The sequence below is a fragment of the Melanostigma gelatinosum genome (assembly GCF_949748355.1).
Source record: "Melanostigma gelatinosum genome assembly, chromosome: 16".
In the NCBI taxonomy this organism is placed as follows: domain Eukaryota; kingdom Metazoa; phylum Chordata; class Actinopteri; order Perciformes; family Zoarcidae; genus Melanostigma; species Melanostigma gelatinosum.
This window is the reverse complement of record NC_136649.1, coordinates 22,704,245-22,722,487: the sequence shown is the minus strand read 5'-3', so window position 1 is coordinate 22,722,487 and position 18,243 is coordinate 22,704,245. Positions and strand designations below refer to the sequence as shown.

Sequence of the window (18,243 nt, the reverse complement as noted above, 5' to 3'; positions counted from 1 at the left end):
CAGCACCTCAGTGATTTTTGATTTAGCTGCTGAATGTGAAACCTTTGACCAAACGTATTCTTTGGTCATTGATGTTTATTATTGTGAGGCTATAATTATTTTGTGAACTTAGTTTTCTAACTTAAATGAGTTACTTGTCAGACAACTGACCAAGGTTTCATATCCACTGAATAGTATCCCATTGCTTGAATCATTGTATCCATCTTTAATATTATTAATAACCGTTTGAGGACGGCCCTGTCACGCAAAGTTCAACATCTGGTGGAAAGAGAGCGGAGGACGTTACAGCAGCTGATTCATGCTCATGTTTTTGGGATGTTTTGGAATGTTCAGGTGACCACATCGTTTTGGTTCACATTAATGGTGAACTTGGAGAACATTTGGGGACTTTTGTCAATGTATTGTCCACTAAGTTAAACCAATAGCATCAGGTTTGCTGCTCCTTCTCTCAGTATCTATCGATCGATCAGTTATTTAAGACAAAACAACCGATGGAGTGAAATAAGGTCTTTATTGTAGGAACTAAATCAAATGAAAGAAAGGCCGACTACATGAATCTAGAGACCTGTTGGTTACAGGACGTGACGCGACGCGGGGCGGAAGTGACGAAACAACAAGAAAAAGAAGAAAAACGGCACCAAATGTTCCTTTAGATAACAAATGCATGTGACGTTATTGCATTCTCTACAGTTACCAAATGACAGCTTGGATACAAGCAAATGCTGATGACTTATAAACAATATAATACATGTTTCTTTTAGAGTTAGACAGTTTGTTACAGCATTAACATTGTGGTGACTGCAGGAGAGCTGCTGCCCCCTGGTGGAAAAGGAATGAAACGACAGACTGAGACACGCTAACCCAACTCCTCCTCCTCCTCTAAGATTTCTTGTACTCGATTCTCTCCACCTTGACGTCGTCGCCGATCAGCTGATAAACATACGTCACCACTGTGGACGCCTGGATGTCCATTAATACAAAAGAGGGGATGATGTTGCTGTAAGGAGAGAAGACAGATGTGCTTTAAGGTCGAGGCTCTTCCTCCTGCACAGGCTGCTGATCAGTCGGGCTGGTTTCTACTGTTACACCCGAGAACATCATCAGTGTGAAAAAGGTCTGCAGAACATCTATTTATCTGACAGAAAATAGACCCAAAGATGTCGCTGTTGAGTTTGATAAATGTGACTCTTCAACGCTATGAGCAAGTATTCATATTCTCTGCTGGGACTGGATACTAGGCTGGATTTAAAGAGCATAAAAACTACTCTTTGTGGGCAAAACATGATTATATTACATTCAAATAAAATACACATCCTCCTCTACCTTTCCAGTGCGCTGTAGGCTCCTGTGGCTGAACCCGGGTTGATGTAGAACTTGTTTTCGTTCTCGAATGCCTCGAACTTGTGCGTGTGTCCGGAGATGAGGATGTCGACGTCCAGCTGTCTCTGGAGCAGCGCCAGGCTGGCCATGTCGCCCCAAGGGATCACCTGGTGGCCGTGGATGAGGCCGATCTTAAACTGGCCCACCGTCACCACCTTCTGCTCCGGGTAGTTCAGGTTCTGAGAGGAAACCAGAAGGAACAAAGTGTTTGGATTTGAAAATTCTTGTATTTATACACTTGTTCTTCGTGATCTCCCACTGAAAACTGTGATATGTACAAGGAAGATAAAGCTCAATCATAGAGGAGGGAACAATTACCATTTAATTACACGGTAGTTGGTCTTTATTACCGGCAAGAGAGCCTTTTTATTTCCTTCTTGCAATTTAATATCAAGCCACATAAATTACGTCTTTTTTATCATCTGTACCCTTCGTTTAAAAACCTCTTATTGAAAATTCTCTAAAATAAAAATGCTCATGGACTTTGAAGAGCAATGAAATTCTCCCATCACATTGTTAAACATACAAAATCTCAAATTTTGCAACCACACTGACAGCCCAATTCATTTCTAGGACATTTCTAATGATTACTTTTATCATCAACTCATCTGATGAGTATTTTCTAGATGAATTGGTCTATAAAATGTCCAGGGTTATGTCTTTAAATGTCTGCCCAAAACTCAAAGATCATCAGTTATAAAACAGAAGAAAGCAGGAAACCTCCATATTTGAGAGGCTGAAAACTGCTTTTTTGCATGAAAACGTTAAAGTTTAAAGTGATTAAAGACGCCGGGTCTGTCTATTTCTAGTTGTATTTTGTGGTGTGATTGACACGTTCTTTTTCATTGTGCGTCTACAAACACACGCCGACCTCGTCGAAGTCTCCTCGGACGATGTGGACGTCCCCGGCGAGCGTCTTCAGGTAGTCATAGCTCTCCTTGGTGCAGAGGTTTCCTGTGCAGAGGATGTGCTGGATCTTCCCCGGGACCAACAGCTTCTTGAACTTGGCTGGCAGGGTGTTGCACCGGTGGGGGATGTGCAGGTCACCTAACACCAGGACCAACTGAAGGCAACACACACGCACACACACACACACACACACACGGAGAGGTTAGACACCCACCGAGGAGGCAGAGTTCAGGCTGTGAGGTGAAGCATCTGAACACTGAGAAAAGAAAGCGGGCCGAGGACAGAGCTCTGTGGGATCCACCAGAACAGCTGTGTTCCTCGGTTGCTTCTCATCAAGTTGTCTTGCATCTTGTGTGAAAGCAGCAAAATACTGTTCAGTTTAATGTTATTGCACCTGAACAACAACCGGTCCAGATGAATTCAGCCCGGTGGATGTACAGGTTGAATTCATAGAAGATCGAACTTGTGAATAAGCAGTGCTCGTGAGTAACAAGCTGAGTTTATTAAGTGTCTGAATTCTAACTGGAAAGTTACGTGTTACATAATCAACAAAAAAAAAACAGCCGCCCATGGTGGAACAATATGGATTGAACCAGAACACAGCAGGATTTCAGACACTCAATAACAGATGTAGGACATGAGAGATAACGGCGTTCTCACACAACACAAGGAGTCAATGAGAAACAAACGGGTTCACGCTGAACATCAAACCCATAAATCACTTCATACTCCACTGGAGAGCAGAGGTGCTGAGGAGGTTAATCGTGGTTGCATGTTCCGAAAAACCAACACTTCAAATATTGAATTGTACACTGTAGCTGCGGGACTTATGATGTATAGTTCCTGCAGCAAATGTTCTTTTACTCTAAAACAAAACAATGAATTTGATTGAACTACGGATTGTTCTTCACATAAAACAATGACTAAAACTTCTCCAGCTCATCCGTGGAAAGTGGAAAGCCTCCATTCACAATGACTTCCTGTTTTGGAACAGATGAGTCACTGGTAAAGGACTCCCAAAGGAGGAATCGTTTTAACGTTGTGAGACAACAACATGAAGCCCGTCTGAGTCACAGCACTTTTCTACACAGCTTTCTGAGGTCTAACACGGGAGCTTCAGGTTTCCTACTCTGTCTTATTTCTAGACTTTTTGGGGAAGTGAGTATTTCTTATTGAGGAGAATAGCAGAGAGCAGCGGGTGTCATTAAAGCGCCGCAGTCTGCCGGTGCAGTTTGCTGAATTAGCAGCAGAAACATCAGAAACCTCCACAGCTGTGCGATCCCAAAACCCAGATGTTAGTGAGGCGGCTCAGGAGAGCGAGCAGAAAAACAGGGATCCAACACAGAGCGGGGCGGAACTTACCCGGTGACCAGCCTGGTTGATTGGAGACCGGCAATGTGTGTGTGTGTGGGGGGGAGACAGGATGTGCACGGAGAGAACAACACCAGGGCATGATCAACCAAAGAAAAGAACAAAAGACAAAGAGGTGGGACAAGAGGGGAAAACTGAAATTAGAAATTAAAAAGTGAATGGATTAAGCAGACAGATATTAATCATTCCAAAAAATAAAAAGTGAAAACAACAATGTGTTGAGTCGATTGGTAAAGGTTGATGTTAGTGATGATGATAAAGCACAAACGTTTTCACCGGACTGAGTGAGAAAATCATGCGAGGAAGCAAATCACAGTGCTGACTGGGAACTAGTTACAATCACTGAATGTAACCAAGTACATGTACACAAGTACTGTGCTCAAGTACACGTTTGAGGTTCTTGTACTGTACTTAAGTATTTATATTCATGCTACTTTATACTTCTCCTTCACTACATCTCAGAGGTAGATATTGTACTTTTTACTACATTTGTCTGACCGCTTTTACTTCCTGTCCAGGTAAAAGCTCGTATCTCCAGATGTGTTGATGCTGAATGTTTGTGATAAACTGAAGGATGAAGTGTTTCCTTTGTGTGTTGATAAAATCCTTCTTCTTCTTCCTCAGCTAAATAAACTGTGTACGCTGGAAACACATTGTCACAAAGCTGAAAACAGCTGTTTTTCTTTTTAGAGACACAAACATGTGATGATTTTATAGATTAAGATGCATTAATGTAGATTAAACTAGACAACATGATGTAGAAGAGTTAACATGTAACATACACATTAATGCAGCAGTGATATTAATCCAGAAACATAATGTATAACAGTGAAACACTGACAGGGAACATTTCACTGCAATAACAATACTTTTACAGTATACTTTAATAATAATTGTTCTGGTGTTCTTGGAGACTTCTCTGGTGTTTTGACTCATTAATTAAAGCACGTATGTTCTGCACTAGTGTCGTGAACGAGCAGCGGGAGCTGCCGTGAGCCCCTCCGCCGCCCCAAAGCACACACAGGCGCAGCAGTCAGAGCAGAGAGGAGACGCACTCTATCTATAGGTGTTGGCTTCATTTTGACACGAAACAAATAATAACCGTAGCTGTGTATCAGCTGCAGGACAGCAGCGAAGGCCCAGGTATAAAATGCACGGCCCGCCACTGAGTTTTAACACTTATGTAAAAACTGTTGGCTGACCTATTCAGGTACACTTCAGGTTAACTGCTATAACTGTTGTTTGGTTAAATCTTTGCAGTAGTGTTTAGTTAGTTAATTGAATATTATTCTATTTCATTGTACATATTGTGCATTTGATATTTAATAGTTTTACTCTGTTATTGTATTTACCTGTACCATAATTGGTGCTGTAGCAAAAAGATGTCCCCTTGTGGGATTAATAAAGTATCTATCTGTCTGTCTGGCTATCTTAATAACTGAGTGATTAACATTATTTCTGCACATGAAAGTGCCTCATTTGATAAAGTTAGCTGTTAGCATGTTAGCCCAGCTATAGCATACAAGAAAAAGTGAAAAATGTCGTGATATCAATTAAACAGACAACAAGCATGGTGGACGAGCACACGTGACAAGCTTCAAAGACCACCGAGCGAATGAAAAGAGTGACTTTAAAGGTGCTTTTGCAGCTTTGTTGTGCTGAATATGTTGTGGGTCTAAACTGCTCAGCTGTCACGTGATCGCTGATCTATCTCGGAATGAAGCTTACCCACCCCAAAAACTGCAATTTTGACGCGCTTAAAACCATGATGTCACCCTCCATACGTCGACAGCCATTCGTGGAAAAAACTGAGCGAGAAAGGTGCTCGAAATGCGAGCTGTAAATGTAGGGAAATTGTGGCCTTTCGCACCATTTTCCATACTCACCATCTTCTATTTAGCCGTTTCTTGCTAACGTCAAGTTGAGGAAGCGCCTAGGCACGTACAGCGTCAAGACAGTCAGCCAATCAGAGAAGAGAATGACAGCGGATGCGTCAAAGTAGATATAATACTTCCTTTTTGTCCTTTCAAAATAAAACAGGTGACATTGCAGGTAATGCAAATGGGGATGGGGGTCCATAAATAATTGTAATCTGAAAGAGCTAAATATTATTTATATATTTTTTATGTACTAAATCTCAGAGGTATATATTGTACTTTTTACCGGACTACATCTCAGAAGTATATATTGTACTTTTTACTGTACTACATCTCAGAGGTAGATATTGTACTTTTTACTCCACTACATCTCAGAGGTAGGTATTGTACTTTTTTACCGCATAAATAAGTGCGACGAAAGCAGCACTTTTAATTTGAAATGAATGCTACGACCCGGAAGTAGGTAACGTGTGTTACCTTGACGTGCGTCAGTAAAAGCGACGGGAGTAGCAGTGGTTCGCAGAACATTCGAGAGGTAAGATGTGAAATAATTTCATCACATTTTATTCTGGCGCGTGGATTTCACGTCGACAATCGTAATTTCACGGCGATAATGTAGCTAGCTAAACCAGCGCTGAAGGTGTGTCGGCCAGGTATTATCTTCACCCAAACCCGCGTCGTCAGCGTTAAGTTAACGTTAGCCGTAGGACGTCAGTAAATTGGCTCCGGCTATTTCCTGGAGCTCTAACGCTGTGAGCGCCCGTTTACATAACTAACGTTACATAACGGACGAATGACGAAGCTGTATTCAGACGCAGGGTGTCATCGTATCACCTTGAGGATAACTATACCTTCATGAAGTGTGTGTGTATATTTATATATACATGCGTGTAATACACGTTAGCTGGACATCGTTAGCTGTTAACGTCACGTTACCACGTGACATAACGGAATCTTTGAGAATCGTCCTGACTTTTGTTCTCTTCGTTCTTTACAATAGTCGCGCGGTAACCACGTGGCTGTTGAGCTATTACCCAACTAAATGTTCGACGACACCTTGATGATGTTAGCGTTTTTCTAGTCCGCAGTGAGTGTGTGTGTGTGGGGCTAACAATACGCCTCTTTCTCCCAAAAAGGTTCCTCTAAACCACGAGGACGTTCCAGATACCCCCCCCCCCCCCTGCCTCTCTGAGTCTGGCGCCTGCACCTTTTTGGCCGCTTTCGGGTGTTGAACTGCGCATCTTCATTAGGAACCCAATCAATACAACAACAGCACCAGTCATCGACCACCGTTCACTGCGGCTCTTGGACGATCAGCGTTGTGTTTATGTCTTTGTTTCGCGAAAACGGTAAGTTTAAAACAAGATTTGTCCCGTTTTTAAAGGTCTGACGAGATATGTGATTTATATATATATGTTTCTGCCTTTATGATTGTGCAATATTACGTGTTTTCTGTATCCACTGTATTAAAATGGCGTCTCCCAGTCCCCCTTACTCGTGTGCAGTGACTATCTATGACGCACTCTGCACCAAGCAGCTAAGCTAAGTTAGCTTCCGTCTGAAATAGCCTCGAACCTTTGCCCTTCTTGAAACACATCGGCTCCGGACATCAACTGTCTCTGTCACACCGGTTGTGAGTCATTTTAATGTGGGATCAGCCCGACATGGCTCAGGAAACTACAGGCTAGCTGGTGTTAAAGCCGTTGGCAGAGGGAGGGGAGTTGTTTTCCAGCTGCTAGGCCTCCTGTTTTTGACTTAATAACAAGAGAAGGCCCTATGTGACTAAAGCCAGAGGCCCTTATGTAAGACAAAAGGCTTTCACTCAAACATTTGTGTACCTATATGGCCACAAAAGCATCCAGTTTAGTGCCGGGGGTTTAATTTCTCTTTGGGCTAAACTGTCACGCCCTGCTCACTGTTTGATCACATGGATATTTGCCAGATTTTATTTTGACAGCAGTATTTTCTGAGGTGCGGAAGGCTTTTCATATGTGTAGTCTATCTGTCATTGCAGGTATTAATGGTCAAAGCCTTATTTATATAAGGGACTCTGTAATGTCCCCCCAGCTGTCTCAGAGTCTCTGGTTCTCTATGGACTGACATACGTGTGTCAGTCTGGTCTGGATAAAGAGTGTCAGTCACTCCAGAATGATCCCCTGCACCAGAGGACTCCTGTTGTGCTATATGGACTGTGAGCTACCATAGATCACAGAATACAATTGTTCAGTCAGGGTTGTAATTGTTTACTGTCTGATAACATAAAAGACTCTTTATCACAAGTTTCCAGAGCCTTAATTTACATTTTTAAATTACTTATTTAGACTAAAACCCAAAATATTTGGTTTGCATCATACAAAATGAATCATCCATTAAATATTTACATTGAACTAATACTGAAATATTGAATACAACTAGTAAAGTGCATTTAAACAGCACTCTATTCACAAAGTGCTTTACATTGTTGAACCAGCAGCCAAATGTTTCAATGAAATAAAATCTGACCATTAAAACAAGTCTATTCAGTCAAGATGTCTACAACACACATATGAAGTTATTTATTTTGTTTATTAAATATTAATTCGATTTTTGTCTCTTCTTTCAGAGCTGTTGCGCAGCCGTTGGAACCTGTGTGGTGGAAATCTAGCCTTCAAGCAAGGAGCCTGCGGCCACAGCGGCACAGCGTTTTTCATGTCAGAGACAGAGCGCGCTTGCAGTCGTTTATGTCATCCCCTCTTTTCCAGACAGAAGATCCCGAAAAATCCCCAACCAAGATCCTTTTATCTTACCGATAGTGCTGACACCCAGCCAAAATGTCTGTCAATGTCAACCGCAGCGTGTTGGACCAGTTCTATCGCTACAAGATGCCCCGTCTGATTGCCAAGGTAGGTTTGTACATAAGTTATAAATAATTAAAATGTTATTACAGAAATGGAGATAATATGGTCTTCATTGTGTGGACTCAAATCCAACGTGGAGTGGCCTGAGATGACTTTTATGAAATTCTTGGAGAAGGAATGATGTTTTATCATTATTCTGGTTGCTGATGGCGTCTGTTTCTCATCCAGGTTGAAGGCAAAGGGAATGGAATCAAGACGGTCATTGTCAACATGGTTGATGTTGCAAAGGCGCTGAACAGGCCTCCAACATGTATGTAGTAAAGCACCACGTCTTCTGTTCCTTCCTTGTTCCTGGTGTTAAAACAAGGAAAAGTCCATTTGTACCCAGAGAGTAAACCAAGCACCAGAATTTATTTAGAAATTTAAAGCTGCCGTTTAACTCCTTTTCCTGCTGCGTTTGTTTTGGAGCTTGACTTATATTTCTCAATCCTTTTTATCACTTCTGAATTTACTTTTTTGACCGAACGAGGTGTGGGCATTAGTTTAAATAACTTTAATCAAACTGAACAAGTTCCCCATAACAAACTAACGAGGCTACAGAACAAAGTTCTACTGCTCGTCTCCCCCACTAGTTTTGGGCCTTTATAGAGGCAGGATGTTGATAAAAGGTTAATGTTTAGAAATGTAAGATTTATCTTTTTAATCTTGGGATTAAAAAATGAATACAGTAAAGTTAGCGGAGTCAATACTGAAGTTGTAAGGAACAGGAAATGTCCGAAATAAATTAAATGAATCAATAAGAAAGTTAAATTAATAAATTCCTTATACAAACTTTGAAATTGAACTGCTTTTTTCATGACTCTACTCAGTTACAATAATAAATAAAAATACACAATTATTCAGCAGTTTAAAAACAAACTTTATTTTGAACATTGTGACCTCTGACATCACGTCTTCTCCACAGACCCGACCAAGTTTTTTGGTTGTGAACTCGGCGCTCAGACCCAGTTTGATAGCAAAAACGACCGTTACATCGTCAACGGATCCCACGAGGCGAACAAGCTGCAGGACATGCTTGATGGGTTCGTCAGGAAATTTGTGCTGTGTCCCGAGTGTGACAACCCTGAAACTGATCTGGTAAATATTCCACCGCGAGACTTGACTGTGTAGCTTTAACACTATTGTATTTAAAGATCTAATCTGATTTTATTTGGCTTTCTTGCAGCATATCAATCCCAAGAAACAAACCATTGGCAATTCCTGTAAGGCCTGTGGATACCGCGGCATGCTCGACACCAGACACAAACTCTGCACGTTCATCCTCAAAAACCCACCCGGTGAGGTTTCGCTCTTTACTTCTGGTTACCAGCAGAGTTGAACTTGATGAGACTTTTTGATAATAACTATTTTGCTTCTCCACTAACAGAGAGCACCGAAGGTGGATCCGCATCTGTAAAGAAAGAGAAGGAGAAGAAGAACCGCAAGAAGGACAAGGAGAACGGCCCCGGAGAGGCTGGAAGCCAAGAGAACTTTGACGCTCCCAAAGCTGTGGTGGGTTTCTAGTGTCTGCTGGTGGGTTTCTAGTGTCTGCTGGTGGGTTTCTAGTGTCTGCTGGTGGGTTTCTAGTGTCTGCTGGTGTGTTTCTAGTGTCTGCTGGTGGGTTTCTAGTGTCTGCTGGTGGGTTTCTAGTGTCTGCTGGTGGGTTTCTAGTGTCTGCTGGTGGGTTTCTAGTGTCTGCTGGTGGGTTTCTAGTGTCTGCTGGTGGGTTTCTAGTGTCTGCTGGTGGGTTTCTAGTGTCTGCTGGTGGGTTTCTAGTGTCTGCTGGTGGGTTTCTAGTGTGTGTCTGCCGGTGGGTTTCTAGTGTGTGTCTGCCGGTGGGTTTCTAGTGTGTGTCTGCCGGTGGGTTTCTAGTGTGTGTCTGCCGGTGGGTTTCTAGTGTGTGTCTGCCGGTGGGTTTCTAGTGTGTGTCTGCCGGTGGGTTTCTAGTGTGTGTCTGCCGGTGGGTTTCTAGTGTGTGTCTGCCGGTGGGTTTCTAGTGTGTGTCTGCCGGTGGGTTTCTAGTGTGTGTCTGCCGGTGGGTTTCTAGTGTCTGTCTGCTGGTGGGAGGGTTTGTGAGCAGCTTATCAGCAGTAGACACACAGCTGTTATCTACTTTCTGTTAGAACTTTAAGAAACTGTTTGCGGTTGCCGAGGTCAACGGCCTCCTGAGCAGCTGACTGTGTTTACTGTCTAAACAGAGACCAACAAAGATACGTCCTATCACACAGTCCAGTGCGGCTTTTATCCTTATTTAGTCTGCGTGGTGATTAAGTTTGATCAACTAACGGAACAAATAGTCGTATCGTTATCTGATTTATGAAAAACTAAATGAGCCAGATTCAGGTACAACCCTATCTCTACTTATTCTTTTGACCAATCGTCATATTTTATATGCTTGTGTTTTGAACATTTTAAATGTGAACGGTTGTAACTTGTCCAAAGCGTTAAACAAGGATTTGTTTGAGTCTGAGGCGCCGTCTACACTGACGTCTAAAGCACGAAATCATTTTGTCTGACCTCTCGTGTCGTCAGGACGGAGATGACGATGATGAGGACTGGGCAGAGGAGACTACGGAGGAGGCGCAGAGGAGACGAATGGAGGAGATCAGCGCCCACGCCAAGAACCTCACGCTCAGCGAGGACCTGGAGAAACCTCTGGAGGAGAGGGTCAACCTGTTTTACAACTTTGTGAAAGTAAGACTGCTCTTCCTTTGCTTCCTTCCTAATGATGGAGACATGACCGGAACCCTTTTAAATCTGGTGTCCACTCCTTTAACTCTACTGTTTCCGTCTGCAGCACAAGAAGGAGAGCGGGACCATCGACGGAGCCGATAAGGAGATCTTGGCGGAGGCGGAGCGTCTGGATGTGAAGGCCATGGGCCCCCTCATCCTCAGCGAGCTGCTCTTTAACGAGAACATCCGAGACCAGGTCAAGAAGTACAAACGCCACTTCCTGCGGGTCAGTTGAATCATTAAAACTGAACGTTCATCAACTTCAAATCTCGGGTGTCTTTTGACCGATTGTTCATTCTTTTGTCCTCAGTTCTGCCACAACAACAAGAAGGCCCAGAAGTATCTGTTGGGAGGCTTTGAGTGTGTGGTGAAGCTGCATCAGGTCCAGCTGTTGGCTCGAGTTCCCATCATCCTCAAAGAGTTCTACGACGCAGACCTGCTGGATGAAGACGTCATATTCGCCTGGGCAGAGAAGGTGGGTCAGATATCGCACAGTCATCAAATATTATATGGACACAAGTCAAAGAAAAATAGTGGATGACATGCTGAACATGGAGATTATTTGGCCAGAAATCATAAAAACGTAATTAAATATGTAGCAGTAATAATAAAGATCAACATGTACCATTGTAAACTGATCAGTTAAATATTGTCTTTAGTCTTACATTAGAATTAAGTGATTATCTGTTTTTACACTTATGTTACTTAAACATGCACATGGCCACTTTTATTACATCAGTCCGACATATTTTAATATGAAATCCATATTTATATCAAACGCGCGCGGAGAAAATATCAAAACAATCTTACAATATAATCTGAATCAGTCCCGACACCTTCTCCTGTGTGCTTTGACATTTTCTATGAATTGAATTTGAAACGAGACTTAAATTTAAAACTCTGCTTGTGTTATAATTCAATGTAATGAAGTAGTAGAGCTGTTGATAGAAGGCAGCAGATTAAATGGTCTATAATGTGGATTAGTTGAGATTATCATGAATTAATTCTCATTGTTTTTGACGATGTTCTCCTCCAGGTTTCTAAGAAGTACGTCTCCAAGGAACTCGCCAAAGAGATCCACGCTAAGGCGGCTCCGTTTGTGAAGTGGCTGAAGGAGGCAGAGGAGGAGAGTGGAGGCAGCGAGGAGGTGGAGGAAGAGGACGAGAACGTGGAGGTAACTGACAAACGGACATCCCTGGTGTTTTATCCTGCTTCAAATCAAAATGATGTGAACATTAAACCCTGCTCTTTGTCCTCAGGTAGTCTACTGTAGTCTGGGAGCATTAAACCCTGCTCTTTGTCCTCAGGTGGTCTGTTGTGAATTATAAACCCTGCTCTTTGTCCTCAGGTGGTCTACTGTAGTCTGTGTGAACATTAAACCCTGCTCTTTGTCCTCAGGTGGTCTACTGTAGTCTGTTGTAAACATTAAACCCCGCTCTTTGTCCTCAGGTGGTCTGATGTAAATATTAAACCCTGTTCTTTGTCCTCAGGTGGTCTGTTGTGAACATTAAACCCTGCTGTTTGTCCTCAGGTGGTCTGATGTGAACATTAAACCCTGCTCTTTGTCCTCAGGTGGTCTGATGTGAACATTAAACCCTGCTCTTTGTCCTCAGGTGGTCTGATGTAAACATTAAAGCCTGCTCTTTGTCCTCAGGTGGTCTGATGTAAACATTAAACCCTGCTCTTTGTCCTCAGGTGGTCTGATGTAAACATTAAACCCTGCTCTTTGTCCTCAGGTGGTGTACTCGCCCTCTGCCCGCGAGCTCAAAGTTGAGACTGTGAAACCGGACACGCCTCAAAAAGAAGAGGACGACATTGACATCGATGCGATCTGAGCGTCTTTGATGATTCTTCGACTCTGGATGCTCTGCACCTGTAACACCTACCTGGCTGGCCTCTTCTTCCCCCCCCCCCCCCCCCCCCCCCCCCCCCCCTGCTTTGTGGCATGACTTAACATGGCGCTTTACTTGCTGCACATTAACTCTGTAATTTTGAGATGTATTCTGTTGATGAAATTAAGTCGCTTTGGGGATTTTAATCATGGGTGTTTGGGGATCATTTTGACTGCACATGTTTGTTTTTTTTTGGTCCCTGTATTTTTCCAGTCAATAAATAAATAAAGAGTGAATGTTTTGCTATCCACTACACTCTGTTTTTATTGTGTAGAATCATGGAACATTGAGTAGCAACTGTTTTCATATTTTATTTTAGTCATTTGAAAGCCAAAAATGCCACAAGTCTGTAGTTCAGTGAAAACACGCAAAATATTTGTTGAGTTTGACTGTCGAATAAGGTAGTTTAATAGAAAATATATATTATATAAACCAACTGCAGCCGTACTCCAAATATGTAGAAATTGACGGCTTATAAATATGTTTCACTTAAACCGGAAACATGTCTCCGTTAATGGAATTAACATTAGATATTATCTTCATGTTGACCTTTTTAGTTTACCTTATTTATAGTGCAGCTCAATAATTTAGATTTTAAAGTACATTATATTTGATATGAATGATAGAAATGGTGAATATTTCATTTATTGTGGCAAAACTGAACAAATGTAGCCATCAGGAGATGATTCATTTGCACTGAAATGTGACTAGTGAAAATTGGGATTTTAGGAAGAATTCTGAGTAATTTGTATGAATATGGACTTAAATCCTTTTTGTAGGATTGAATCTATAATATAGGCTCTAAATCTTAAATCACATTTTAAAACTATTTTTAAGTTGAATTGTCTGGTTATTCTGCGTTTCCTCCCGTTTTAATAACTGAATTTGTGGCAAACTATTTTGGTGTGAAGCTAGACAAATAAATAAATCCCCTCGGAGACGTTTCCTCCCGGATGATGACGCTCCTCGGTACTTTCTGCTCCAATGAGACCGGAGCTTTCAGCCGGTTTCCTCACTTCCTCCAACCGTTCAGCTGGACTCACTCATGCTGCGTTCAAGTGCTGTCGGAAACATAGGTCATTACCATTAAACACAATTGAGTACTTCGACATTGTAATTGACTTGTATATTATCATTAAATATTCATTGATAGAATATTAATTGATGATCGTGGTGGAATATAACGAAGTAGATTTACTACAATTACAATACTTTAGTACAATTTTGAAGTACTTGTACTTGAGTATTTCCATTCTACTTTATACTATTCATTACATTTCAGAGGGAAATATTGTACTGTTTGCTAGACTACAACGTGTATTTGACATCTTAAATACTTTGCAGATTAAGATCATCAATACAATATTAAACATTTAACTAATAAATGAAGACGTATTATGGATTAAACTGATACTGATTACCAGTAGCTCCACCAGCTGCAACATTAAAGTGATCTATCAAGTAGGGAAGTATTGTACTGTTTACTGCTCTACATTTATTCGACACTTCAAGTTACTTTTTACCCATAAAAACATGATATGATACAGTACTATACCACTAAACTATACAGTATTGTACTTCTACAATTGGCGCCACTTCTACAACATTAAGATGTTACATTAGTAATAGTAATACTATTGTAAAACAAAATAACACATTAAAAGTACTCATTGTGCATATTGAGTACTTTTGCTTAATTAACATTTTCAATTCAAGACTTTTACTTGTAGCTTAATATTTAATTATATATATATATATATATATATCATATATAATATATATAATATATACAAATATATAAAATATATTATTATATTATAATATATTATTACATAATATATAATATATATGATGTGTTATATATATATATTATATATGTAATGTATTAGCTGATTCTATTTCGTTTTTTAATTAATAATCTAAATCTGTAATTTCAAATAAATGTAGTGGAGTAAAATTATAAAATGTAAATTCTCAAATAAAGTTAACTCAAAATTGTACAATACTTGAATAAATGTACTTAGTTCCATCCCACCACTGTTGATAATGAAAATAACGGTTGTTTGTCTGTTTATGATAAAGCTGTGACGTCGGAGCCTGGCACGGGTCCCTGAACGCAGCCTAATCCAGCCCAGCCGCTGAGTAGCCATTTTGGTCCCACCTAAAACAGACAGAGCAGCTTCACTTTGGGTCGTCGGAGATGGAAGAAATCCGAGTCGACGGCGAGTATTTCAGCCACCGAAACCTCGTGAATCCCTCCAGGAAACATCGGCAGCTGACACTCGACGCCATGGCTTCTTTTTAAACAGTTGTGGGGAGAAAAAAGAAAAACCCTTCTTCTTCTTCTTCTTTTTTGTAGAAGTGTCGACCGACAGCGCCTAGTTTAGTTAGCTTCACTTGACTCAAACAAAAAAAGGACAGGCGGACACTGATTTGATTTTATACACCGGGGGCCCACGAGCGGTATGCACGCGCCATGTGAATAAGTGAACATAAGATTATTATGCTATTTTTTAAATGTTGTTCTCAGTGAGGGATTTATTTTTTTTAATTTCGGTCCCTAACTGTTCAGGTGCTCCTCTCTAACTCGTCCGGGTTGATCTTTTGAAAATTGTCACAACGCAATAATCTCTGGTTTTGTTTCGGTTACCGGATTGAAGAAGGTGTGACATTTTTATTTTTTGGGCACATCAGACGTCGACTGGTGGGATTAAGGACAAATAGAAAAAGATGTCAACAAAAACTCCTCTGCCAACGGTCAACGAGAAGGTGACTGAAAGTGTGAGTATTAACGGGTTGTTTATTGGGTGTTTCTGTTAAATGTAATTTTAAAATGAGGTGGATATTGTGCTGATTATGTTGCAAAATTTGGACTTGTATATTGTAGCTAATTGTTAAACACTTTGTTACCTTAATTGTAAACAAGCATATCCTCTACGTCAAACAAGCTCTTTAATTTAAGTTCTCTAATTTATTGGGATTTATTTACATTCAAATTATGTTCTTGTAATACCTTTTTAAAAAATGTAGCTATGATGTAACGTTAGATATTTAGGCCCAACCGAGGAACTAAACTACAGTACTTTGCCTGCTGGTTCTGGCAGGCAACAGTGGTTTCTGTCCGGGCTCGCTTATTGGCTCTCCCCAGCTGTCACTCAAAAGGTTTCAACCGTTCAGCTTCCCTCGTTAGACCTCACAGGTCCCGCCTCCTCGTGACCAACTCATTCTGTCATCCGAAAGACCGTTGTCAAGGTAGCGACAATGTAGTTTCCGGTCAAGATTTTCAAAATTAAACTCATCTCTAGCATTTTAAACACTTCATAAGTCTGTGACATTTAAAAAAAAAATAGAATTGTATATACCAAATGCCACGCTGAAGACCTAAGATTATTTATTTTACTGACAAAAAAAATATAAAGGTTGCTACTACAATCTATTTTCATAATCTGTCAATCTTATTTGCATAAATATCATTAGGGCTGCACAAATATTTTCATCATCGGTTAATTCATTCAACATCTTAAAGTGTCAGACAATTGTGTAAAATGTCGGTTTATAGTTTTCTAAAATTGAAGGAGTCATTTAAAAAAAAAAAAGGAATTCTCACAAATTGTCAAAAAAACCTTAAAGATATTTAAATGAAAAACAAGAAAAACTAAATCTACTATTTCTATAACTGCTTTGTACTTTCTCTGAGTGCTGTAATCCAAACTTAATCTTTTTGAGTATTTTGTGTTCCTGTTTGTCATGAATTTAGTGGATTATAAACATATAAATACTCTGTTCTGTGTGATCATGTAATGTCATGACTCATGAGACGAGACTTATCAATAAGATCAATTTTATTGATCCCTGTCGACAACTGAGACCTTTCATTATTCACAAAGACACCACTGGAAACCAGCAGAAGCAACAAGTGAAACAGAAGAAATCTGTTTGTTTTTATTCATTTCACCGGTTAAACCCCGCCGAGATCAAATCTCTTTTAACGATGGAGACGTGGCCGACGTACACACACAGTAGATTACAGAGTAAAAAGTTAAGTCCATGCATCAGCAGAAGAAGTTAAATAGTCACAAGTGGTGTATAAAATATATATATCTATGCGCAGTATATTCTGATTGTGGTATCAGTGTGGAGGAAGTATTCAGATCTTTTATTTCAGTAAAAGTATCGATAAAACAGTGTAGAACATGGTTGTCATAGTAGCTCATGTTAATCATTGATGTATGATCAATTAACTTTTATTTGATTTATGTTTTACATTGTTAAACTACAAAGTAACTCAAGTTATCAAATACATGTGATGGAGTAACGATGGCAACCGTGGCTTCCAGAATGGAGTGCAAGTGGAAATACTTGTAGTAAAGTACAAGTACCTCATAATTGTATGTAAAAGGCAGCACTGGAGCAGATGTACTTAGTTACGTCCCACTACAGTGTCTTTCCAACACTGAAAGCAGCTGACTCTGTGCTTTTACTCTGAAAGGACACTGTCTCTGTTTCCGGGTTTCGGCATGTCCTCCTGTAGAGCCCCCCGTCTCTCTGTGGTTATGTGGGCTCTGAGTTGGGACGTTCTGGTTGTAGTGGGAGTCTCTGTGGGCCCCATCACTGTCCTGTAGAAACATGACGGGCTCCCAGGCAGCCAGGAGACACCGCAGCCTTGTGAGTAACCAACAAACTCTACTGCGACTTCAAGTTAAAGGAAATAGTTTGTTAGCCAGAAAACACAGAAGCGTAACATATTTTCTGTGTCCTTGTATGATTAGCAGATGACATGTTGGAAGTGGAAGAACAGTTTAATGTGTCCCACAGGCTTTTACTTCTTCTTCTGTGGTATTCAACAGTGACCTTATCCTATTTTTATCTCTCCTGCTATCACTGTAGGAGGCCTAAAATATTCTTTCAGTGACTTAGTGTGTGTGAGTGACCTCATTGAGGTTCATGGCATATTTCATCTCGTTGTATCTGTGAAGGAATTCACATGAAGGATTTTAGAGTTTATTGTGATGTTGTGACTTTATATTCTGTGTAATCTGCTTATTTCTGCTGTAGTATCGGCAGAAGAGCTCACAGAATAAGTTATGTGATAACTTTATGTATGTTTTGATTGTGTTCCTGTGGAGTGAAATATAAAGTAGAGATTCCTTCCTTCTGTTGTGACTTTGTATAAAAGTCTGAACTCTTGATGTTCGTTTCCTCTCT

The 18,243-nt window shown here is 40.6% G+C and overlaps 3 protein-coding genes across 20 annotated transcripts in view; 2 read left to right on the top strand and 1 right to left on the bottom strand.

Annotated features, from left to right (window-relative positions):
- Positions 1-492: 492 nt before the first annotated feature.
- vps29 (VPS29 retromer complex component) lies at positions 493-5,602 on the bottom strand. Its single transcript, XM_079287398.1, has 4 exons — positions 5,547-5,602; positions 2,252-2,443; positions 1,324-1,559; positions 493-997 (listed from the first exon to the last, which is right to left on the bottom strand). The coding sequence occupies exons 1-4, from the start codon at positions 5,547-5,549 to the stop codon at positions 880-882; spliced, it is 549 nt and encodes a 182-aa protein (XP_079143524.1). The 5' UTR covers positions 5,550-5,602; the 3' UTR covers positions 493-879.
- A 1,098-nt stretch (positions 5,603-6,700) lies between these two features.
- eif5 (eukaryotic translation initiation factor 5) lies at positions 6,701-13,288 on the top strand. Its single transcript, XM_079286199.1, has 11 exons — positions 6,701-6,886; positions 8,140-8,419; positions 8,603-8,684; positions 9,339-9,511; positions 9,600-9,711; positions 9,801-9,925; positions 10,946-11,107; positions 11,211-11,372; positions 11,457-11,621; positions 12,183-12,320; positions 12,883-13,288. The coding sequence occupies exons 2-11, from the start codon at positions 8,348-8,350 to the stop codon at positions 12,979-12,981; spliced, it is 1,290 nt and encodes a 429-aa protein (XP_079142325.1). The 5' UTR covers positions 6,701-6,886; positions 8,140-8,347; the 3' UTR covers positions 12,982-13,288.
- A 1,924-nt stretch (positions 13,289-15,212) lies between these two features.
- mark3a (MAP/microtubule affinity-regulating kinase 3a) overlaps positions 15,213-18,243 on the top strand; it is a 32,931-nt gene continuing 29,900 nt past the window's right edge. For 17 of the 18 annotated variants that reach the window (XM_079286786.1, XM_079286793.1, XM_079286801.1 and 14 more), the window contains exon 1: positions 15,213-15,819. In XM_079286786.1, coding sequence (XP_079142912.1) covers positions 15,769-15,819 — 51 coding nt within the window. In that variant the 5' untranslated portion in view covers positions 15,213-15,768. Of the gene's footprint in view, positions 15,820-17,560; positions 17,704-18,243 lie in introns of those variants that run through there. The other variant, XM_079286795.1, reaches the window with a different exon arrangement.

Coding starts and splice junctions, on each gene's coding strand:
- vps29 (XM_079287398.1), bottom strand. Junction 1,560..2,251: donor TCCGAGGAGACTTCGACGAG/GTCGGCGTGTGT, acceptor GTTTCCTCTCAG/AACCTGAACTACCCGGAGCA. Junction 998..1,323: donor GCCTACAGCGCACTGGAAAG/GTAGAGGAGGAT, acceptor CTCTCCTTACAG/CAACATCATCCCCTCTTTTG.
- eif5 (XM_079286199.1), top strand. CDS start 8,348: ATGTCTGTCAATGTCAACCGCAGCGTGTTGGACCAGTTCTATCGCTAC. Junction 8,420..8,602: donor TGCCCCGTCTGATTGCCAAG/GTAGGTTTGTAC, acceptor TTTCTCATCCAG/GTTGAAGGCAAAGGGAATGG. Junction 9,512..9,599: donor ACAACCCTGAAACTGATCTG/GTAAATATTCCA, acceptor GCTTTCTTGCAG/CATATCAATCCCAAGAAACA.